This window comes from Typopeltis vanoorti, chromosome 8 (genome assembly GCF_054136105.1).
Source record: "Typopeltis vanoorti isolate ZY-2024b chromosome 8, IOZ_Tvanoo_1.0, whole genome shotgun sequence".
In the NCBI taxonomy this organism is placed as follows: domain Eukaryota; kingdom Metazoa; phylum Arthropoda; class Arachnida; order Uropygi; family Thelyphonidae; genus Typopeltis; species Typopeltis vanoorti.
The window spans coordinates 34,573,032-34,598,576 of NC_143556.1; the positions used below are offsets into that span (position 1 = coordinate 34,573,032).

Below are 25,545 nucleotides of genomic sequence, written 5' to 3' on the forward strand. Positions count from 1 at the left end.
ACCAAATTTGAGAACAATAGTCTAAGTGTGGTCTGATCAGGGTCTTATACAACGGAATGATAACTCTTGATATGATAACTCAGTATTGCAGCAACCCTCTGGGTTACCTTCACAAACTTTGCAATATGCTCCCTGAATTCCAGTTTTCTATCAATCATCACCCCCAGATCTCTTTTCTCACCTACTTTCTCTAGTACAGCTCCTTCAATTGAGTATACACCTTCCCATTGATGCATCCCAAACTTCAAGACTTTACATTTTGCTTCATTAAACCGATATCCCATTCATTTGCCCATCTGTCTAGCTTATTCAAATCCTCTTGCAGGGCCACATCTGCACTATTACTAATAACCCTTCCCAGCTTCACATCATCTGCAAACAACTGAATATCCCCTTGCAATCCACTGACAATGTCATTGATATAAAGGTTAAATAATATAGGTCCCTGTGGGATCCCATTTGTAACCCTCTACCTCCTTAAAACTGCCCCACCACACACAACTCTCTGATACCTATCAGACAGCCAATCCTGAATCCAGTTGACCAACCTGATATCCAAACCCATGTGCTGCAACTTAAATATCAGCTTATGTGGCACCCTGTCAAATGCCTTTGCTAAATCCAAGAAAATGGAAGTATATGCCTTTCCTCTCATCTATTGCTCTTGTAACTTTATTATAAAAGGCTAGCATATTACTAAACAAGAGTGCCCCCTTCACAAATCCATGTTGAATCTCACAGATAACATTACCCTCATCTGCCCAATGCTGTATACAGTCCCTCACTAATTTCTCCAAGAACTACTGATGACGAACAAACTGACCTATAATTAGACACTTCCAGTCTGCTACTGCTCTTATGCAATGTCACTATCTTACCTTTTTTCCATTATATTATTATAATCGCCTACCTTTATAATTCCACATATGTTCCCGTCTCTTTGATACTCCTGCATGTCTATTCATCTTCCAAGTCAAAACGCATGGTCACTATCTCCAACTGTTGGAAGACATGTCATCTCAGTTATTATCAACTCTTCTGATGCTATGACCAAATCCAAAACTCTTGAACCTCTTGTTCCCTCTATTACATGTTGCCCAAGATATTTAATTCCTCAAGAATTCTAGAAATTCCATTCCCTTATTGCTACATGCATTTTCCTCTCCCCAATTTATACTGCTGTAGTTAAAATCTCCCATAACAATCATTCTTCTTGCACTTGCCAAGCTCAACTATCTGAACATCTCCTGGTCCCCACCCTCTGTTTGTAGCAACATCCCACTAAATATTCTGTCTTGCCCACCTTTACCTCACACCATATGCTTTCAAAATCATTAGTGTCACTGCTATCCAAAGCCTCCACTCTTAGAGGACATCAGCCGTCACTTATCATAAGCAGTACTCCACCACCATGCTTTCCCTTTCCATACTGCCGAAAAATGCTGTACCTCCTCTTCAGTGATCCCAATAATCTTTGGCCAGGTTGATGCTATCAGCGCTACCAATTCCTCTCCTTTATTCCGAATACTCCGGTCATTAGTATAAAGCATAAAAATGCCACTGTTTCTATTCCCAGCATTATTCCCCTTTAGACTCCACTGGGCTCAGCGTTACCTGATGTCGTCCCCCCCTTCTCCCAAGTACCCATTCCCACAAGAGACCACCGCTGCTACCATCCACTCTGGGCATTCTAGTTTCCCTGCATTAACACACTGACTCGTTCAGAACAGCAATCTCACCAGATGCCTACGTCCTTCCTCATTCAAATGCAAGCAGGCTCTTGTATGCAATTCCTTTCTGTCCTCAAACGCTCTCCAAGTATCCACATATTCCAATCCTCTCTTCTGACACATTCTAGCTATTATGTTATTCAATATTTCTGCTCAGCTCGTGACTATCATTCCTAGGCAACATGCACACTATCTTCCTCTCTGCATCTTCTTTCATACAACTTCAAGCAAGAATCTCGCTGCCGAATTTACATTACCTCTGAAGTCATTTGTTCCTACATCACAATCATCTCATCCACCCTTTCACCCCTCTTAATTACCATAGCCACACTTTCTATTGTTCCTCCAGGCAAATGCTCCTCATGCATCTTATCTTGCACATCACGGATCATTGAGTCCCAATACATTATACCTCTTACTACCCCGTTCCTCGATTGCTCATATGCATCCCTCACTCTCTCTCTCTTCTCTAACACTTTGTCTCTGTGTTCCCCTACCTACCTGACTTCACTCTATCCCTGGTTCCAGTGCTTCCTCGCATTCTTCTCATTCCCTCTCTCCTACTGTTTCCATTCTCTCCTCTTCTATCATTCCATAACTCTCGCATTCCCTCTCTTCCACTGTTCCTATTCTCTCTACTTCTATCATTCACATAATTCTCTTTCTCATTCCTTCTATACTGCTCCTATTCTCTCCTCTTCTACCATTCCCATAACTCTCTCTCATTCCCTCTTATACTATTCCTATTCTCTCTTCTTCCATCATTCCCATAACTCTTTCTCACTCCTACTCTGATTCGCCTTACATTCATCTCTTCCATTTGCCTAATCTCATCTTTCACACTTCTAATTCATTCCCTAGACATTCCACCTGCTCTTTCAGCTCATCTAGCTCTCTCTGCAAGTCAGCTATTCTTAATTGCTATTCATCCTCCCAATTGAGACCATCTCTGAAAACTTCACAATCATTCAACCTTTCTCCACTGTCATTATTTTATTCATATTTCTCTCACTATTCTCGCCCTCTATCATACCACTCATCTCTCTACATGGAGAATCTTCTGCCTCTGACTCAACGAGGTCAGTTAGTCATCTCTAACTTGCCAAGTTCATCCTATTGCCTGCGCACATATACATATTTCCCCTTCTCTCATCTGCCACATATACAACCGCTGAGACGTATACATTTCACAAGTCTCGCATGCTGCAAAATACCATATTATATCACGCAAAATGGAGTCTTTAAATACAGGATTATTTGGTGATACGCCATTTGCAATTTTAGCTGCCGCTGCTGCCATTATTCAAAATAGCGTCGAGGAACTATTACAACTAAACGCTAAATAAGTATAAGGGAGTATAACTATATAAGTTAAAGTTAATATCATCATCATATATATATATATATATATATATATATATATCATCATCAAATTCCTGCCATGTACCCTCAAGGGGGTGTACAGGATATGATAGTACTACATGAAAAATTTACATCATTACTAACTTCCTATCTGCAATTTTCTTCCAAATCAGTCTGTTACGTGTCAAGACTCCAACATTACCAGATCTTATATTTCTATCGTCTAAGGCACTTTGTACCAAATCAATCCACCTATATCTTGGTATTCCTCTGGGTAGTTTTCCTGCCAACTTGGCAGAGAACATTTGTTTTGCTAATCTTTCCTCGCCCATTCTGTTTAAGTGACCATTCCACCTGAGATTAGCTCTGCTAACGCATTCCTGAATGCTGACAATGCAAGTTCTTTCCTAATATCCTCATTTTTAATATGATATTGCCATTGATGCCATCTGTTCACGCCTCTAATCTTTCTCAAAATTCTCATATCTGCAATCTCGAGCCTTTGATCAAGTGTTTTATTTCTGACCCAGCTCTCAGATACATAGGTTAAAACTGGTTTGAATACTGTCTTGTATACAGCTAATTTAGTGTTCCGACTAATTTCTCTCTTATTCCATATGAATTTATTCAATTGACTTCCTACCATACCAGCTTTGTTGATTCTGTTGTCTATTTCCATATTTAATTTACCATCTTCACTAAAAATCGTGCCTAAATAGCTGAAATGTTTTACTTGTTCCACAGGTTCTCCATTCACAACACAGTTGACATTTTCAATGATTCTGCCTATTTTCATTGTCTTTGTCTTTTTATTGCTGACCTTCATACCATATCTATTACAACAGTTATTCAATTTAGTCAGAGAATCTTGCAGACTTGAAGCGGATTTATTTAGAAGTATAACATCATCTGCAGAAAGCAAAAAGCTGACATTGACATCTCCAATTTTGATATCATGTTTAATACCACTTTCATTCATAATGTGATCCACATAGATAACGAATAATAACAGAGGGGACAATGTACATCCTTGTCTCACACCAGATTTAACATTAAACCATCTTCCTGTACTTCCTTCAATACTAACTGCTGACTTACAACTCAAATAAAGACTAAGTATTGCTTGATATAATGCCCCATTGACACCATATAACTGTAGTATATTGAATAGCTTCTCTCTTGGCAACTTGTCATATGTCTTTTCCAAATCGACAAAACTTAAATACAGATCTTTGTTATATTCCCATGATTTCTCTGCTATTTGTCCTAAAGTGAAGATCTGATCCTGACAGCCTCTGTTTGACCTGAATCCAGCTTCACCAAGCTTTTCTTCCACAATTCTTCTCAACCATTTCTCAAGTATACTTGCATATATCTTACTAGGAACACTCAATAGGGATATACCTCTGTAATTCTCACATTCAGTTTTATTTCCCTTTTTATATATGGGTACTATGTGAGCTCCACTCCAATCATCGGGAATTCGTCCCTCTGTCCAGGCTTTCTGAACTATGCAGTGCAGCCACTGTAAGACTTTTATACTTATTACTTCAGCATTTCTGGTCGAATATCATCTACTCCTGCTGCTTTCCACATTTCAAGCCTTTGATAGCTTTTTCTACTTCAAGTATGGATATGTATTCCTGACTGCATGCCTGGTCAGTGTTTTTTACCACTGTGCTGTCATCACTGCTTGTTTCATTTAGCAGTTTTTCAAAGTAATTACACCATACTTCAAGGATATCTTTTTTCTTCCGTTTTCATGTCACCTTTATCATCTCTAACTCCATTCCTAAGCTTCTTCAACAACCTCCAGAATATTTTGCCACCTTCTTGATATTTATTTTCTATGTTTTTGCCAAAGTCCTCCCATGACTTTTGTTTAGCTAGTTTTACACACTGTTTAGCTTTCTTATATTTGTCTCTGTATTCTCTAAGAGCACAAGCTGACTTATTTGCCAGGAAGTTTTTTCTTCCACTAACCATGGAGTTCTGCTTTTTCTATCCTTGCAGACAACTTCACCACATGCCTCTCCAGCTTAATCAATCAGGGTTTTCTTCAAGGCTTGCCACTGAATCTCCAAGGCTTGTTTCCTGTTCTCAAACTCTTTCATTTTTCCTTCAATAATCTTTGTGTATTTTAGTCTACAGTTCACATCTGAGAGCTGCTCAACTTTTATTCGCTTTAAAACTTTCTTACATGTCATTCTTTTCAATATGAAATTCAATTTTATCCTGCTCAAGACTAAATAGTGATCACTTCCAATTTCAAATCCTTTGTACACTTTGGTGTCCTGCACCAGGGAGAAAACATCACTATCAACAATAACATAGTCAATGAGACTTTTCTTATTCCTTGCCTCTTCTCTCCATGTGAATTTGTGCACATTTTTATGTTGGAACATGGTGTTAGTAATAACCAGTCCATGTACTGGGCAGAAATCCAACAGGTATTTGCCATTATTATTAGCTTTGCTCTTTTCTCCAAATTTTCCCAAAACATTTTTGTATGTCTGACAATCATTTCCTACTCTGCTATTTAGATCCCCAACAAGGACCAATTTTTCCTTTTTCATTGTGTCAGTTGCTTTGTCTAGAGCCTCAAAAAATTCCTCCACTTCTACCTTAGTAGAACCTTCTGTGGGACCATAGGCACAAATAAGTCTCATTGTCCAGTTCCCTATTCTGATATTTTCCAAATCACTCTACTTGAGACTGCCTGCCATTCAAGAAGATAAGCCTCGTATTTTGTATTGAATACTATGGCTACTTTTTATTTTCCTTGTCATTGCCTGAATATAACATTTTGTATTTATTGCTCAGAAAGATCTCGCCAGTTTTTGTCTTTTTTGTTTCAGTCACCCCTATTATGTCGATCTGGTACTTATCTAATTCCTCCACTACCTCCATTTCTTTGCCATTCAGGCTTCTTATGTTGATAGTAAGTACCGATCTTTAACTCTGGTGATGTTGAGTTGGGGTGTGTTTCCAGATATATAAAACATATGTAAGTATACTAAATATCTAAATAATGAAAATTTATGTTATCTTCATCTTCTCTTCCACTGCTATGAATCGGATTCCAACCCCATCTTCTTGGTAACCAAAAATACACAATATAGCGACAACAACTAACTTCAAAAACAACCACTGAAGGACTTGTGTTACAGGAAAATAACGTAGCATAAATATTGACAGAAATATTGGTGAATATTGACACTATTCACCAATTAAAAAGCACGTTTTTTTCAGCACAGCTCAAATTCCCCACCATGTTCGCCAGCGACTCTAGCGATTTGGTATTTGAACCTTTTACAAAAGTTTGTCAGACCATTCTAGTTTTCAGTTCAACTATATTCAGGGCTACAAAGGGAAAACATGTTTTATATTGCAGTACCTCTCTCTGACTTAGTGGAATATGCACAAATGTTGGAATTTGTATAATGCACAAGAAATTTATGTGGTTCAGTTTTAGTTCCAACTAGATCACTTATTAAGAAATTTTGGTAAAGAAGTTTCGAAATTATATTACTTCCACTGTAGACTGGGTGAAATTTTATAAAATTTTATTTAAGATTTATATTAAAATTTTTCAGTTTTTTCTTTTTTTTTTTAATTTCAATCTGATCATTGTTGTTATTAAAAATTAGGTAGAACGAACTTTGTTTTCTCCTGGAGATTCTTCACTATCTACATAATGAAGTAACAGGTATGTTTACAGAATATAATGTTATAAAAAAATAATAATATTTGACATCTCAGTGATGTTTGGTACTTCACCAAACATCACCCAAACAACAATCTTTAAAACAATAGTTTTCAAGAAAATTCATCTTTCTATGAATTATGAAAGAATTAATTAAAAAATTATTGGAAATGCACAAGTTTTGTTTTTCAATCTCCTTGGGCTGGCCTACCTAGCAGATGCCATAAGAGTAATGAATATCAAACATTTTTTTCATGGGATGTTGTAGAGGTTTTGGTGGATGTAAGAATCTGGAGATTTTATAGATAGTGAAGAATCTCTAGGGAAAAAAAAAAAAAAAGTTTGTTCTACCTAATTTTTAATAACAACAATGATCAGATTGAAATTAAAAAAAAAAAAAAAAAATTGAAAAATTTTAATATAAATCTTAAATAAAATTTTATTAAATTTCATCCAGTCTACAGTGGAATTAATATAATTTCAAAACTTCTTTACCAAAATTTCCTAATAAGTGATCTAGTTGGAACTAAAACTGAACCACATAAATTTCTTGTGCATTATACAAATTTAAAAAAAAAAAAAAAAGCCACTTTAATGTTTTAATCACAGAGCAACTTTGCCACTTTGTCTAACAGTCTTAATATTTTTTTATTCTGGTTATTTGTTTGTATGTACCAATTGTGATAACATCTAATGTAATTCATTGTTTCTAGTCTTTTTATATAACTTTTGCTAGTGTCTTTTGCCCCTGATGATGTATGACAACTTATGAAACTTATAAGGTTATATTTCTTTATTATATTAAACTCTTTATTTGTCTAAAAGCCAGTGGTCTCAATACTGGAAACTTTCTACAGAACCAAGACCAAAGAACTAAACCAAAGAAACCTACATATTGATAATAATGTTTCATGTTTACAGTTGCACATGCATTCAGTAGTTTGGGTCATTCAAAAAAGATTTGTGATGAAACGTAAATATGTTCTGACAGATACTAAAAACTGAATATTTGACTGAAATCTTTTAAATTGCTTCTCAAATACATAATTTCTGTAAAAATAACTTTTTCATTTATAGAATTTTTGTACACTGTATCACATTGACATTTTCAGCTTAAAAGCCAGAACAACAGCACAAGTGTTTACATGAGAATGATTAACAATGTAGATGTAAGACACTTTGATTTGTTTAATTTCAGGTGTCAAAATAAACTATAAACAAGTCAAAGGGATGATGGAAAATCTTTCTCCTCCCATTTTAGCTAATTATTATTATTAACATCAGACTTCCATAAATAGTCGGAGGCACACACTCTCAACATGCAAAGTTGATCAAACCATTTCTTACTTAAACTCATTTGATGTGCCTGCATTCACAACACACTCAGGCAATGCATTCCACTCACCAACCATTCTCCCTGCAAAGACCCTTCTCCTCACTCCTTTGCTCACACTTTTCTTATACAGTTTCCAGGAATGGCCTCTTGTTCTACACCCATCTCCCACTATAAAAAAAAATTGCTTCCACATTAACTTGGTAACAACCCCTGATCAACTTGACAATCTGTCATACGGATAGATTATAGAGAGGTCTAGGATCAGGAGACCTGTCCATACTAAGGTGGTTACATTGCCTCTAGTTGGGGAAAGTGATAATGAGATCTTGATTTTGGGAGATAGCAAAATGTGAAAATTCTATTTAATAAGGGGTTTATGTGGAAATACAAGGCAGGTGGTTATGAGACACTTAGGAAGCAGCTAGAAGCAGTACCATGATATAAAGATCTGCAAGAGAAGAATGTTCACAGTGCATGGGAGATATTCAAGGGGTATCTGGAGGAAGCAGTATCATACTGTGTACCTAAGGTGAGGAGAGTAAATCAGGTAGGAACTAGATGATGAGTAATATCGTTATGCAAGTGCTGCAAACTAAGAAAATATTGTGGAAGGTATATAAGGAGAAAGGTGACTAGCTAATTCATGAACAGGAACAGGCATGAAAGGTAACGGTAACCAGCGTGGTAGGAAGGCAAAATCAGATTCTAAGAAGTTAGCCAAGCAGACAAAGGAAATCCCAGAGTTTTCTTGTTGTGTGCCAAGTAGAATAACAATGGAAAGAGGTAGCAGAATTTTTTCTCCCAGAAGCTCTCAGGTTTTTCATTCCGCATACAGACAAATCGGCGTTGAGGACTTGCATAGTGTACACAAAGATACTAGTAGTAGTGGTGGGCAGTAGATGGCATTGGTGTAGGTGATTATGGTAGTAGTGGTTCGCTGTAATTGGAGTAATGGTGGAGACAGAGAATTATAGAGTAAGTGCCCTCCCTCGATGAGTCCTTGGAGGTGGCACGTAATAATAAAAAAAATTATAGGACTCAATTTGTATGCACTGTTTATTCAATATGTAAAAATATGATATACATAATGTTTAATTAACCATACTTTCTGTATGTGTTCCTCATATTCTGAATTGATATGGTTGCATAGTACTCCTGATTATAATGTTATACCATACATTGTAATGGCATTATAATTGGAAATGCCGCTTAAAACAATTTTCATTTTGCTCTAATATAACTGCATTTCTTAAAGATCTACCGTTCTTGCAATGGACGAATTTTCCAGACATTTCGAAACAGAAACCTTTCTTTTTGCCGTACAACTGAGTTGCCTCTTGGTCTGGCTTGCAGTTTTTAGTTTATCATGTTCAGTAATTTGTGAAGTCTAATCAAGAAGGTAAAATTATCTTCAGTCCTTGAGTTTACAGTGAAGGATGACCTCATTCTTCAGGTTAATTTGACTGTAGAAAATCATGATTTGGGGAGACCTGTCTAAAATCTGGAAGGATGGATCTATCTCCACAGGAACAAAGTTGAGGATTTTGGATGCAGCTGTTTTTCCAACAGCAACTTACGGATGTAAGACTTGGAACCTAAAAAAGTCGGATAGGAAAAGGATAGCTACTTTGGAGATGTGGTATTACAAAAGGATATTGAGGATATCATATACTGAAAAAGCAGAGAAACGGATGGGTGCTAGAAAGGATTGGTAGAACTTTATAAGGCTCCTTAAGGATATTGACAAAAGAAAGTTGAAATACTTTGGACACATCTAAAGGATGGAAGGGGGACTTCTCAAAAGAGTAATAGAAGGTAATGTTCCTAGAAAAAGAGGAAGGGATAGACTGTCAATGAGATGGATGAATGGTGTGTCCAGAGTGACTGATCTTCAGAGAGTTTATGCTCCAGAAAATCATACAACATGACTACCTGGCAAGAACTGGTGGTCATGATGTATACCTGGCACATCACCGAGCATCTGAGCCCATATGGTATCTGATGATGTCGAGTGAATAAATCGATAGATAGATTGGTGGATCACATTATGAAGAAGTGAAAAGAAAAGGGGGAAAATTTTTCCTCCTTTTTTTTCTCTCTGTGAAACTGCTGGAGGGTGCATATGTGATATAAGATTGATATAAAAAAAAATCTACTAATAAATAAAAAAAAAGCTGATCTATAAAAAATTTTATATAGAATTTGGATAGCATCTATCAACTATGTATTTAACATCTGTAATTTTTAAAAAAATAGTGATGCATAGGTGGTAATTTGTGCAATATTTGTGTTTGATTTGTTCATTGCATGAGAGTACTATTGAATGATTTTTTTTAAATTAAAAAATGGGGGGATAGGTATGTTACTAAAGTACATCATATACAGAGCTTAATATCAATTTTAATCTATTTGCAGACAAACTAAGTACAGATAAATGCATAACTTCTCAATCTGAGCCTGGAAAAGATTCTGCACCTAAATATTCTTTCAGCATATTGCTTATTTTTATAGTTTTCATTCAAACATTATGTACTTGATGTCTGGTATAAGGTAAGTAAAAAAAAAAGTTTAAAAGTTAGCAAGTACATTTTTCACTGTCATATCTGGGCAGAAATAACTTATTTCTGCCCATGTAAACATTAATAGTATGATTGCTTGTTCTTAAACAATATTATTTAAAAAAAATTTATATTCTATTTTTGTCTTATAGGTAGGTAAGTTTTAAACAATCAAAAAAAAAATCCTTAATGAGCTCTTATTATTTAGAAATAGCTGTTTTACTATTATTACTATTATTTTTTTACTATTATAGCCAGCCTGGTTGGCCTAGTTGTCAGTGCATCTGCTCTCCAGCCAAAAGGCTGCAGGTTCAAATCCTGCTGTGGACATGGATATTTGTGATTGTCTGTGAAAATACTAGTGGTGCTGATGGGCAGTAGATGGCATTGGTGTATATGATGATGGTAATTGTAGTTGGTGGAGACAGAGAGTTGTAGAGTAGTCGCCCTCCCTCAATGAGTCTTTGGACTCCCTGGAGGTGTCAGGTAATAATAATAATAATAATAATTATTATTATGTGACACTCAGGGGCTAGTCTGAGTCGAGTCTTCAAAAGGGGGCTCTTTCTCCCTTGCACCAATGTCCCCCCTAGCGGATATGCAACTTTCTTCCTGTTATCCACTAGGTAGTTCAATAGTGCTTCCCTTCGTTTCACTACAGCTTCTTCACACTCTCTATTAAACCATGCTTTTCTCCTCTTCTTTCTCTTTCCCACAGTTCTCGAGGCAGCTAACGCGACCATACTTTTGATTTTGTCCCACATCCCATCTGGATCATCCTCTTCCTCCTGTAACTCCCCAAAACGATTCTGCAACTCTAACTGAAAGCCCACTTGCCTTCCACTGTTTTGAACTTGTCCAGGTCCCATGCTGATCATGGTGGACACGCAGGCTTCTGAACTGCAATTCTATGCCTGAAATTGAAGGCTACCAGATAGTGGTTGCTATCTCCATCTGCTCCTCTGAAACTTCTCACATTCGAGATGGAGCTGTGGCGACGTCGATACACTACATGGTCTATTTGGTTAGCTGTTCTACCATCCGACGATCTCCATTTCTGCTTGTGGACGTCTTTATGCGCAAACATCGTGCTCTTTACAAAGCATCCCGTAGCAGCGGCAAAACTCGTAAGTTGGATCTCGTTATCATTGCACTCCTCATTCAGGCTCTCATTACCCACGAAAAGGCGCCACACACACGCTCTCTCCCCAGCTTCACATTGAAATCTCCCACTACTAGCTTGACGTCATAGGACGGTAGATTAGCACAAGTACGCTCAAGCACTTTGTAGAAACAATCTTTAGCTTCCTCCGAGCTCTCTTCAGTAGGCGCATAACAGTTTACAAGAGACATATTTTGAAAATGTCCCTTGACTCTAATAGTACACAGCCAATTGTTCACAGCTTTAAAATCTAAAATATTACACAAAAAGTTATCACTAACTAAAAACGCAGTTCCGAGGACTCTTCGTCCTCTGTTGTCACCACTATAGTATAGCGTGTGCTCCTGATCGCGGGTCGAGCCATGTCCTGGCCAATTGGCCAATGCACTTCTTGTACAGTACAAAGTCCAATTTTATGCTGTCATAAGACATTCGTCACATTAAAAAGAGCTCCTTCTTTCACCAAACTACGTATATTCCAGGTCCGGGGGGGGGGGGGGGAGGGAACCCTCCTTTCAAGTGATCAGAATTCAAGGAGAACCAGCCTACTAGTCTGGAACTCGGGGGGGGGGGGGGGGGAGCACCACAGCCTCCCCTAGTAAAGATATAAAAATCTTAGCGGACAGTTACCTGCTACTGTCTTATTGGAGCTTTATACAGAAAGCCCAACAGATCTGCAGTAGAGGTTCTTCTCCCCTACATGGATCTCTCTATAATATCCAAAGGAATGCAGAAGGGCAAATCTTGACAGACTAGAAATACCATGGATGTGTAATAAGGTTTATCAATGTGTGCATGCTCCATCCAAAAGAACAGATGATGATTCTTCCAGGAATTGCAGCCATGCCTATACAGTGCCCACTGTGTCGCATCAACTTGGGACTGGAACCATATCAAACCCCACATTTGAAAACATAGGTGGTGACACCCCAGAAGTGGAAAAGCAGGATATGCACAATTAAACTGTACTTTTAACAACTATTGTTTAACAACTACTTTTAACAACAATTCTTGAAATAACTCTTGATAATGCTCAACTAGCAGACTACTGCCAGTATCACATATGGAGGTTGCATTGCAAGGTTTCCTCTTGGAAACTAGTTTTTTCATTCCACAAAACAAACTGGCCATAAGAACACATGAAATTAACAGATATAGAGTAGCCTCATAACCTGAGTTGCTTTGGCCATAAATCCAAAAATAACCAAATAATTTTATAGTTCCTACTTATTAGAATTTCTGTCTACTTTTCTTTTATAAACAGGGCAATTCAGATCAAACTTATTGACATCAGTTTGTTAGATCATAATCCAGCCTACTTAATTTCCACTTTCTGGAACAAGGACAGTTCCAGACCATGGAGACTTCCAGATTTCTCATCAGACTTTTCAGCTAAACTCTAGACCTTCAGTTCTATTTGGAATAATGTTACCTAGGACTTGAAGATACGTGGTTGAAATTCAAAGATGCAATAAAACAGAAGCCTGAATGGCAAAGAAATGGAGCTAGCTGAGGAATTAGATAAGTACCAGATCGACATAATAGGGGTGACTGAAACAAAAAAGACCAAAACTGGTGAGATCTTTCTGAGCAATAAATACAAAATGTTATATTCAGGCAATAACAATCAAGGAAAAGAAGGAGTAGCCATAGTATTCAACACAAAATACGAGGCTAATCTTCTTGAATGGCAGTCAGTCTCAAGTAGAGTAATGTGGGCAAATATGAGAATGGGGAACTGGACAATGAGACTTATTTGTGCCTATGGTCCCACAGAAGGTTCTACTAAGGTAGAAGTGGAGGAATTTTTTGAGGCTTTAGAAAAAGCAACTGACACAATGAAAAAGGAAAAGTTGGTCCTTGTTGGGGATCTAAATAGTAGAGTAGGAAATGATTGTGAGACATACAAAAATATTTTGGGAAAATTTGGAGAAAAGAGCAAAGCTAATAATAATGGCAAATATCTGTTGGATTTCTGCTCAGGACATGGACTGGTTATTACTAACACCATGTTCCAACATAAAAATGTGCACAAATTCACATGGAGAGAAGAGGCTAGGAATAAGAAAAGTCTCATTAACTATGTTATTGTTGATAGTGATGTTTTCTCCCTGGTGCAGGACACCAGAGTGTACAGAGGATTTGAAATTGGAAGTGATCACTATTTAGTCTTGAGCAGGATAAAATTGAATTTCATATTGAAAAGAATAACATGTAAGAAAGTTTTAAAGCGAATAAAAGTTGAGCAGCTCTCAGATGTAAACTGTAGACTAAAATACAGAAATATTATTGAAAAGAAAATGAAAGAGTTTGAGAACAGGAATCAAACCTTGGAGATTCAGTGGCAAACTCTAAAGGAAACATTGATTGATTCTGCCAGAGAGGCATGTGGTGAGGTTGTGTGCAAAGATAAAAAAATCAGAACTCCCTGGTGGACACAGGAAGTTAAAGAGGCAGTGAAGGAAAAGAAGAAAGCATATCAAAAGTTCCTGGCAAATAAGTCAGCTTTTACTCTTACAGAATACAGAGACAAATGTAAGAAAGCTAAACAGTGTGTAAAACTAGCTAAACAAAAGTCATGGGAGGACTTTGGCAAGAATATAGAAAATAAATATCAAGAAGGTGGCAAAATATTCTGGAGGTTGTTGAAGAAGCTTAGGAATGGAGGAAAGAGTGCTGTAAAAGGAATTAGAGATGATAAAGGTGAAATGAAAACAGGAGAAAAAGATATCCTTGAAGTATGGAGTAATTACTTTGAAAAACTGCTAAATGAAACAAGCAGTGATGACAGCACAGTGATAAAAAACACTGACCAGGCATGCAGTCAGGAATACATATCCATACTTGAAGTAGAAAAAGCCATCAAAGGCTTGAAATGTGGAAAGGCAGCAGGAGTAGATGATATTCGACCAGAAATGCTGAAGTATGGTGGTATAAGAGTCTTACAGTGGCTGCACTGCATAGTTCAGAAAGCCTGGACAGAGGGACGAATTCCCGATGATTGGAGTAGAGCTCTAATAGTACCCATATATAAAAAGGAAAATAAAACTGAATGTGAGAATTACAGAGGTATTTCCCTACTGAGTGTTCCTGGCAAGATCTATGCAAGTATACTTGAGAAACGGTTGAGAAGAATTGTGGAAGAAAAGCTTGGTGAAGAACAAGCTGGATTCAGGCCAAATAGAGGCTGTCAGGATCAGATCTTCACTTTACGACAAATAGTCGAGAAAGCATGGGAATATAACAAAGATCTGTATTTAAGTTTTGTCGATTTGGAAAAGGCATATGACAAGGTGCCAAGAGAGAAGCTATTCAATACGCTGCAGTTATATGGTGTCAATGGGGCATTATATCAAGCAATACTTAGTCTTTATTTGAGTTGTGAGTCTGCAGTTAGAATTGAAGGAAGTACAGGAAGATGGTTTAATGTTAAATCTGGTGTGAGACAAGGATGTACGTTATCCCCTCTGTTATTCATTATCTATATGGATCACATTATGAAGGAATGTGGTATTAAACCTGATATCAAAATTGGAGATGTTAATGTCAGCTCTTTGCTTTATGCGGATGATGTTATACTTCTAAATAAATCCGCTACAAGTCTGCAAGATTCTCTGACTAAATTGAATAGCTGTTGTAATAGATATGGTATGAAGGTCAGCAATAAAAAGACAAAGACAATGAAAATAGGCAGAATCATTGAAAATGTCAACTGTGTTGTGAATGGAAAACCTGTGGAACAAGTAAAACATTTCAGCTACTTAGGCACAATTTTTACTGAAGATGGTAAACTAAATATAGAAATAGACAACAGAATCAGCAAAGCTGGTATCGTGGGAAGTCAATTGAATAAATTCATATGGAATAAGAAAGAAATTAGTCGGAACACTAAATTAGCTGTATACAAGACTGTGTTCAAACCAATTTTAACTTATGGATCTGAGAGCTGGGTCAGAAGTAAAACACTTGACCAAAGACTAGAGACCGCAGATATGAGAGTCCTGAGAAAGATTAGAGGCGTGAACAGATGGCATCAATGGCAATATCATATTAAAAATGAGGATATTAGGAAAGAACTTGACATTGTCAGCATCCAGGAATGCGTTAGCAGAGCTAATCTCAGATGGTATGGTCACTTAAATAGAATGGGAGAGGAAAGATTAGCAAAACAAGTGTTCTCTGCCAGGTTGGCAGGAAAACGACCCAGAGGAAGACCAAGATATAGGTGGATTGATACGGTACAAAGTGCCTTAGACGATAGAAATATAAGATCTGATAATGTTGGAGTCTTGACAAGTAACAGACTGATTTGGAGGAAAATTGTAGATAGGAAGTTAGTAATGATGTAATTTTTTCATGTAGTACTGTCATATCCTGTACACCCCTTGAGGGTACATGGCAGGAATTTGATGATGATGATGATGATGATGAATAAAACAGAACATGATTGAATGGTAAAAGGAACATTCTTTTCTCAAAAGAAAATGTTAAGACCTGTATAGAGAGAAGTTGGTTTCACATCAAACTAATGCAGTGATATAGAATGCAGCGATGTCATCAGAAACATGAACATGACAAGATAACTGGAAAGGCAGAAAAAAGAGGAAGAAAGGAATTTTAAAATAAGAATACAGCAGTACGTAGCCCTTCAGCTGCATTTTTCAACAAATGGTTTACCACTATGAAGAAAGGAGTCTCACCCAAATCTGTATACAGAGTGAAGACATGTCCACCACATAAGACATCTTTAACTACTTTCAAAAATACTATAAACATATGTTTGAAAACAGTAGCACTGTGAGAAATGAGAAACTACAAGTGTTGAAACAATGCTTTTCCTGTTCATATCCAAGATAGGCTCAGCAGACCCATTACAGTAGCGGAATTTTCTACTGCCTGTAAAGAATGCCAAATGAGAATCTGCAGGACCAGATGCTCTAGGGATAGAACATTACTGCAAGGCCTAGAATTTTAGGCTTCCCATGCTAGTTATATTCTTTAATTCTTCTCTATCCATCAATTGAACAATAAATTTTCTGTACTATGAAGGAAAATAAAGCATTAGCATATGCAAATGATGTGGCAGACACTTTGAGAGTAGATTGAGTATACATTTTTTTTTGGTATTTTTCAAAATTCAGCAAAGTTAGAAGACTGCTGGTGATGACAAGATGATGAAATTAAGTTTTTGGAAGATGGAATCTCAGAGGCATTGTCTTTGGACTAACTCCCAGGAGAGAACCTCTCGCCATACTTGAAATTGCCTTCTCCACTCCAGTATGCAAGACCTTATGTACAAAAGTACTAAAAACCCTAAACTGGAAAATTGGACCTCTTTCTAAAGCCATAGTATTTGAAACCATCATCTCTACTCAGCCATATATAATAAATATTACAGATAGGACAGAAATCAAAGAAAAACAATGATATGTTTCTTTGGCTTCTTTGTTGAATTTCTTCAACTATCAAAGAAGCAGTGGAGATTTAGGACTTCCAGTATTCAAATTCTGTTATTAAAATAATGCAGCCTCAAATATCCATGAAACATTTAGACCAATGATGTGTCTGTACCCTATCTGGTACTACTCACATCTGTCACTATTTGGAATAAATGATTGCAATGGCCTATTTGATACTAACAATTACACTCTATTTAATAACTTAATGAAGGTTCGAGAATATCCTAGCAGGAGGGATCTTGCTTGGAGAAGTGCATATGGTTGCTTTTTAAATGCTATCAAATGGAAGTTGTTATATCTTTCTTTTTCTTCTTCGTGGTTGTAGTTGTTTATTTATTTATTTATCTTTATACTATCTGTTAGCATTTATCTTATTTTATGTACTTATCAGTTATTTCGTTTGCCGACAAATTTATATTATTTTATGACTGCGCCAGCTGGCAACTGAATTCTGATATACTATCCTAGAATACTAAGAAAAAGATTGCAGGGATCAAGAAGTTTGCAGTCGTGGTCCCGTTTCTTTAGTTACTAATGGATTTCCCTCTAATACACGGTTCGTGATTTTTCAAGCGGTAATTCAATCCACAGAAACATGACAAACTCATTTGGTTTACACATAAGAAATACATTTATTTTGACACAAACATAGAGGTACATTTTAGTTAAACCTTCAATTCTAAAAGAGTCTGAGTTCCCTCTCTTTTCTTAAATTAACACCAAAAAAAAAAGGTTCCACACTATAATTTCTTATACTGACAAAATCTTGCACTTCCTTATATATTTATTCTCAGACTCTGTTAATTTATACTAAATTACCCATTACTATCACACATATAAAATATATATATATGTACAGGCTTACTCTACAATTCTGGCATAAATTTCATGAGATAATATTCCTTCTTATATTTCAACCTTTGTCCCCTCCCAGAATTTTAGTTAGCATTCAAATTAAGTTTTAACATAATAACATTAGTTTCCTTCTTTCGATACAAACAGTCCGAAGCCTCGGTTTCCTATTCGGCTCAAGCCTAAGATGCCTCTTATTCCTTAGGTGTAGACAAAATGTCCAAATGCTGACAGTTCCTTAAACACTACACGGAATTTGGCTGTTTTCTCAACGTTCAGTTTCTCCTTCCTCCACGGTTACTCTAAATTAATACAAAAGGGTTTCAGCTTACCGTTCTTGCTTTATCTAGTAGATTTAGGACCCTCATCTGGATTCTCGGATCTCCTCACCGTATTTTCTTTATTGGCGTCTCTGCTATTCTTTTATTCTACTCGAAAAGGAGCACTCTTTCACTGACTTATACACTGGCCTTAATTCACCAGTGGCCCTTTCTTCTAGAACTCTGGATGCATTATAGCTGCAGCTTTGATCCACGTGGCACGTATAGCAAGGGGAAATTCTTGCTACGCATGGCGGCAAGCTTTCCACAGCTACTCAGCTCTCCGCTCAGGAAGACAGGAACCGATGAAAAACCGAAGAGAGCGATTCAAATCCCCGCCGAAACCTATATACCACAGAACAGCACCCTCACTCGGTGGTGTCGTCATGCATATGGCGGCAGCCAATTGGTTACTGCGATTCCGAACTGTCTTTGACATGGCCTAAAACTTGTATTACTTTATACACATCCTTTTAGCAATTATACATGATTTTTCTATCTTAATTAATTCATAAACACTCTCTGTTCAGTTTATGGGCCTCTTTAACATCACTTAATATTTACAGAACTGAATATATACATGTTTTAGGTCATTAATAAGCACATTTTCCATCTGGAGGCATAAGTATGTCCTTATCCATCCCTTCTGACATTACCTTATGTTGGGTTGGAAAGGGGATGACATCACTTTTTTCGACACAACAAAGTACTCTAACTTCAGAGATCCAATATGTGACATCTATTATAGATTGGAAATAGCAAAAATATGCATTCTATCCTCCTCTTGTCCTGCATATTTGGAACAAACTATGCATGGGCATCCCATTACTTACAACAAAACAAGTTCATTTTTTGCAATACTCACCTATTAGCTAATAGGAAAAGAATTTTGATATTTAAAATAGAGTTAAAATATTATTTATAGAAAGTTAGGTAAAAAAACCTAACTTGGTGAAGTAGCAGGATGTCTTCCTCCCTGAAATTAGGGGTGTTTTTATATTGCATGTAGGCAAATTGGCCACTGATAAATATTATTAGTAGGTAGTAGATGACTTTGTGTATTGATAGTGGTGAGAATGGAGTAGATGGAAACAGTGGGTTGTGTTGAGAGGAGTTCCTCTCACAATAAGTGCTTGGATTCCTTGAAAATATCACATAATATAATGTACTTCTTTGACTGTTATCACACAATCTACTACAGGGAAAGATATAAAATTCATGAATTAGCCCTAGTAGATTTACCTTAATATCCCATGTGAATAGCAAAACTTAATAAACAAACAAAGAAATGCTAATCAGGTTTATCACTTTTCCAGATTTGAGCATATCTCTCTCTCTCTCAGGATATTTTGGATAAATATAAAATGTACTAACTGGGCTTTAAAAGTTCAGATGGTATATTTCATAATTTATTTGTGTGTGTGTGAACTATGTGTAGAATTTTCTTCTCTCCTCAGCCTGTTTGGTATTTGGTAGCATGGTTTATTGCTTATGGTTTTCTATTTGGTGCAGCTAATTTGACTGTTTGGTAACTTCATTCATTTTGATGTCACTCATGGGTTCTTAGTTTTTCTCTACCATGTCTTCCCTCCATTGGCCGAGTGGTTAGTGTACCCTCTCTCCAGCAAAAAGGCTGCGGGTTTGAATCCCACCATGGGCATAGATGTTTGTTCTGTCTGTGGAAATAAAGAACATAGATGTAAGTTCTGTCTGCAGTGGTTGGCAGCAGATGAAGGTAGTTGCAGTTGGTGGAGTAGTGGAGACGGAGAGCTGTAGAGTAGGTGTCCTCCCTCGATGAGTCTTTGGACTCTCTGGAGGTGTTATGTAATAATAAAAACATGGCTTTTAAAACTAGCAATGACACAGATTCTTGTTGTAAAACATAATAAAATGTTTTAAAGATGCAACGTTGCATTATGGAAATTCTTTTGGTCTTTATTTTCGGATTAGCACAATGAGTGCAGGCTGAGCAATTTTTATGGAACACTTACTGTGGTGATTGGAAGGAAGAAAGGGCACATGGCAAAATGGAAATGGAATTTATATAGTTACTGAGGGATAATTACATGAAACAGCATGTGATGGAAGGGATCAAGGGTTTGGGAGTGTTGGATCTGGTAATAGCATCAGAAGCTATGGATCTATGGTGGATAGAGATTTGAAATTCAGAGGACATACTGCAAGAGTTGGCAAAATATCTCATAGGATTACTTGGATGCTAAAGAGAACATTAACAAGTAAAAATAGGAGATTATTATCCTTCTTTAAGGCTATGATTCGGCCACATGTTGACTACTGCGCACAGACTTGGTCACCTACCTATGTTACTTGGGGATTGGGAGGTGGTGGTAGAGAAGACTCAGATGAGTGATCAAGCTGGTGACAGATCTGTGAAATGTTCGCTATGAGGATAAATTGAAGGTATGTACGTGGGCTGTTCAATAAGTAATAAGAGTAATTTTACTGTGGCGAAACCACTCATCACAATATTAATTTCTGTGGAATAAAGAAATGTTGCTGTCTGTATTAACAAAAGAGGTTAATAGATTGCGTATACAGGCTGATGTGCCAGAGTGTCACGTGACTAGGCGCAAGTGCTCATCGGCGTGCCTACGAGGTGCGACCAGTCTCCAAAATGGAAGCGTCCTTGGAACAGTGTTATGCGATTAAATTTTGTGTGCGTTTGCAAAAATCGGCATCGGACACTTTTAACATGATACGCAAAGCTTTCCACAATGAAGCAATGTTGAGGGCAAGTGTTTTTCGCTGGCATAAAACTTTTAAGGAAGGAAGGCAAAATGTGGAAGATCTTGAATGTGAGGGAAGACCTTCAACGTCCATCACAGAGACAATGATCAACACAGCAGCGATTATCATCAAGCACGTCAAAAGGAAGCATCCATTGCTGAAGAATGACTTCTTATTGCACCACGATAATGCAAGGCCACATATTGCTGGTTGTGTAGTGGACGTTTTGCAGAACAACACAGATATCCTACCATACCCTCCATACAGTCCTGATCTCGCACCGTGCGATTTCTGGCTGTTTCCTCAGCTCAAGAAACCACTAAGAGGCCGCTGTAAAAGCAGCGGAGGCAGTTTTGAAAGAACTCTCAAAAAACGGACTCTCACATGTGTTTAAGAAGTGGACGCAACGTTGGGACAAATGCATAGAGTCTCACGGTAGTTACTTCGAAAAAGACCATGTAAATGATGACGATTAAAGGTAATCTGTTTTCTGTATAAATATAGTCTTATTACTTATTAAACAGCCTACGTAGGTTGCAGAGTTTAACTGACAGGTGATATGTTAGAAACTTATAAGTTACTAAGGGGACACTATAAGATTGATACAGAAGAAATTTCTCAGTACCTGGGAAGTAAGGGGAAAACAAGGTATCACACTTGGAAGCTGCTGTCTAAGAGGTGTGGTTAATAAAGGTGTGCAGACTAGGTTCTTTTCTTGGAGATTGGAGAGTGATGAATAAGTGGAATGGATTGCTAGAGGTGGTTGTGAGCACCCAACAGTGAACAGGTTTAAAGAAATGTATGATAGGTATTGTGTTAATGGATATGGGGCTCTTGCAATGAGTCTTGACTGCATGGAGTGCCCATATAAATAACAATAATTTGTTGGGGGGGGGGGGTAAAGGCTAATTGCTTGGATACTAATCATTTCTGGATTTTTGTTTCAATTTGTCTTTTGGTTGTTCAACTGCATAAGACCGATGAAAAAGATATCATTTGGATGCATATGATAGGGGGAAAAAAGACCTCAGCCCACTTATCTCTCATCTTATCCATCTGTATTTTCTTTCTAATGATATCAGGTTCTTTTGTACCCATAGTACTCTACTCCTATGAAAAACATCCCTTCACTACTTTTTTTTTACCTCAGTAAAGATCAAAACTGGTAGTGATTTCCTTTTCGTGATGCAGCAGTATATGTATCAGAAAGGAAGTTTGTTGTGATTATGTGATACTGAGGCCACTGACACAAGATCTTTACATACAAGTAGCCTAGTTGTGAAGATACTTCACATGCATTGTGAAGTAGAAGTATCTTCACAGCAAGGAGTAAACAGGAATATAATTGCTTGTGAAGCATAAAGGCTACCTTATGTCATTGTCACCAATGCAAATATGAGACTATTCGTGGAATATACCTCTGCTTCAGAAACTATCCAGCCCTCAACAAATTTGGATCTATAAAATTATTTCAAATCTAGAAGGCACTCATCCTCAGACCATCAGCCCAATGGCCAAGAACTCCTATCAAGCCCACCAAAGAGTACAAGTTTTTCTTCAGTCTCACTCACCCACATAATGTCTGCATGCCCATATCTTATGTATGCATTGTTTCCTAATACCAATTTAGCTTTGACAAAATCTTGGAAGTATTAAATCATTTTTATTAGTACACCATCTATGTTGTTATCTCTTTCTTTAAAATACCGATATGAAATATCAACATATAAACTTGAATATCAGAATTCTATCTACCAAGTTTTGCAGATTATGTCCTCAATCTGTTCTCATAGATGAAATTCCAGTCTTGATCATAATGGTCTGGGCACAGTAATCTAGTAGTCTTATACACCCACCCTTTCTTCTGGTCAATGCTGAAGACAAACTTAAGAACTTCAGTTTGCTATTTGCCATTACCAAGATCCGTTGTCTCTCCTCCAGTAGAGCATGCGGCTTTCCATATGCTGATTCCAATGGTATCCTTCCATTCATTTACTTACCTTTCTTGCTTACTCAAATCCTCTTGAAGAACTTTAAGCTTGACCATGACTAAATCTTCTCCAGTTTCACATCTGCAAATATGGAATATCTGCCTGCAGTCTTGCAATAGTATCACTGACATGAAGCTGACCACTGCAGAATCTTGCTTGTGCTTTTCCTTCCTTCTTGATACTTCTTCATGCCCAACTCTCTCTAGAGAAATCATAATATATCATTTCCTTCATTCACAACTCTTATTATTATATAATAATATTTAATAATTAGTATTTAATATATTAATTATTAGTAATTGTAATTATATTTTATATTAATATTTAATATATATTTAATAATACTTCTCTCTATAATACATCAAACCAAACCATCAAACAAAGCCCAGTAATCGATGGTATAAGACCTATCAGGCAAATAAGGGAACAACATCTCTCTTGGAAGATTTTATGGACGTAATTAATACCGCAGATAAAAAAAAAAAAATTGCAACGGTAGTCTTCATCAATTTGACTAAAGCATTTGACACACTTGCACATCAAACCTTATTAGAAAAGCTGAGACATGTTGGAATAGATGGGCCTCTGCACAGGTAGTTTATAAACACTACCTTTAAACTAAAAAGCATATCACTTGCATCAGGTCAAACAGCAGTAGACAGCTAATAGTAATTTGTGGAGTGCCACAGGGAGCTCCCAAACTCTATTCAACATTTATGTGATATTAACCAGCTACCTCTCAAAGGTAAGATCTTCCAATATGCAAACAATACAGTTATAATATCCATCCATAATAATACAAACAAATATGCAGCATGACATAAATCTGCTCATTGACCAGCTCACCAAAAATTACATACACCTAAACTCAGATAAGGCAAAATTAATTATATTTAGAAATCCACTGACTCAACCAGTTGATTTTATATATATATATATATAAAACCATCCAATATCTACTCTCCAACATAAAAAAACGCACAGAACAGTAAAACCAATACCATCACTCAGGTTGAAACAATAAGATATATTGGAATTTACTTTGATACAGATATGAATTGGAATAGCCACGTAAGCCAACTATGAAACAAACTCCAAACAATAACTGGCAAACTCTGCACGTTAAAAGACGTAGTTCCCACACACCTAAAAACACTAATGTACAAAGCTATGATAAAATATACTAAGCATACTACTGCGCACACTACAAACTAAATAGATAATTGTCATTACAATGATAAAACTGATCTTTTGGGAACAAAGAGACAATACCAGCTTTATACACGTTGCAATGTCAGAACACAAAATACTAACAGTAAAACACTTATGTCAATATGCAACTATGCTAAAACATTATTTCGATACCAACTACAGGACAACCAGGAATACGTAACATGTAACAAGACCTCAGACAACTAATTATATCACATTTTTATAACATTTTTATCACACTAATTATAAGAATCTTCAGCAGCTCTAAAAAACGTTCCTAACCTCAACAAATTTGGGTGCATGAAACTACCCGAAATTTGGGAGACTTACATTATGAGAACTTCAGCCCAACTGCCAAGACTACCAAATTAGCCCACCAGAGGGCACCATTAGGACTTTAGGAACAATATTAGTTTCTTGCTTTCTTCCTCATTTGCTTTGTGAGTGCTTGCATGCACATACTATATCTTTATGTTCCTGAAGATGGCAGCGTGACATTGCCGAAATATAGAAGTTATTCATTAAAGTTACCTTTAATTAATATACTTTATATGCATTGTTATTTCCGTAAACTAATTACCAGTTATGTCTGACCAACGTATAAGCCTTGCTACTAGAATAATTATATCACATATAATTAGAAGAGAGGAAATGATAGAAGAGGAGAGAAAAGAAACAGTAGAAGAGAGGGAATGAGAGAGAGGTATGGGAATGATAGAAGAGGAGAGAATAGGAGTAGAAGAGGGAGAATGGGAGAGAGAGAGAGTTATGGGAATGATAGAAGAGGAGAGAATGGAAACAGTCAGAGAGAGGAAGTGAGAAGAATGCGAGTGAGTGCTGGAACCAGGGATAGAGTGATGCCAGGACAGCAGGTCAGTAGGGGAACACTGAAAGAAAGGGTTAGAGGAGAGAGAATGATTGATGCAGGTGAGCAATCAAGGAATAGTGGTAAGAGGTGTGATGTATGGAAACTCGAAAGAAATAGTTAAATAAATATTTAAACAGAAAGAAAAATCACTTAGTGAACTGAACTTTTCTAGTTTTCATTAATGAAAATTCTCGAATAATATCATGTATATTAAGTTGATCCAAAATATCTGACTCTATTG

General features: G+C 36.8%; 1 protein-coding gene across 3 annotated transcripts in view; it reads left to right on the forward strand.

Annotated features, from left to right (window-relative positions):
* Positions 1-25,545, forward strand: part of LOC150103918 (uncharacterized) — a 224,993-nt gene that overhangs the window by 183,584 nt on the left and 15,864 nt on the right. For all 3 annotated transcript variants that reach the window (XM_090396600.1, XM_090396599.1, XM_090396601.1), the window contains exon 11: positions 10,550-10,684. In XM_090396600.1, coding sequence (XP_090252726.1) covers positions 10,550-10,671 — 122 coding nt within the window. In that variant the 3' untranslated portion in view covers positions 10,672-10,684. The remainder of the gene's footprint in view (positions 1-10,549; positions 10,685-25,545) is intronic.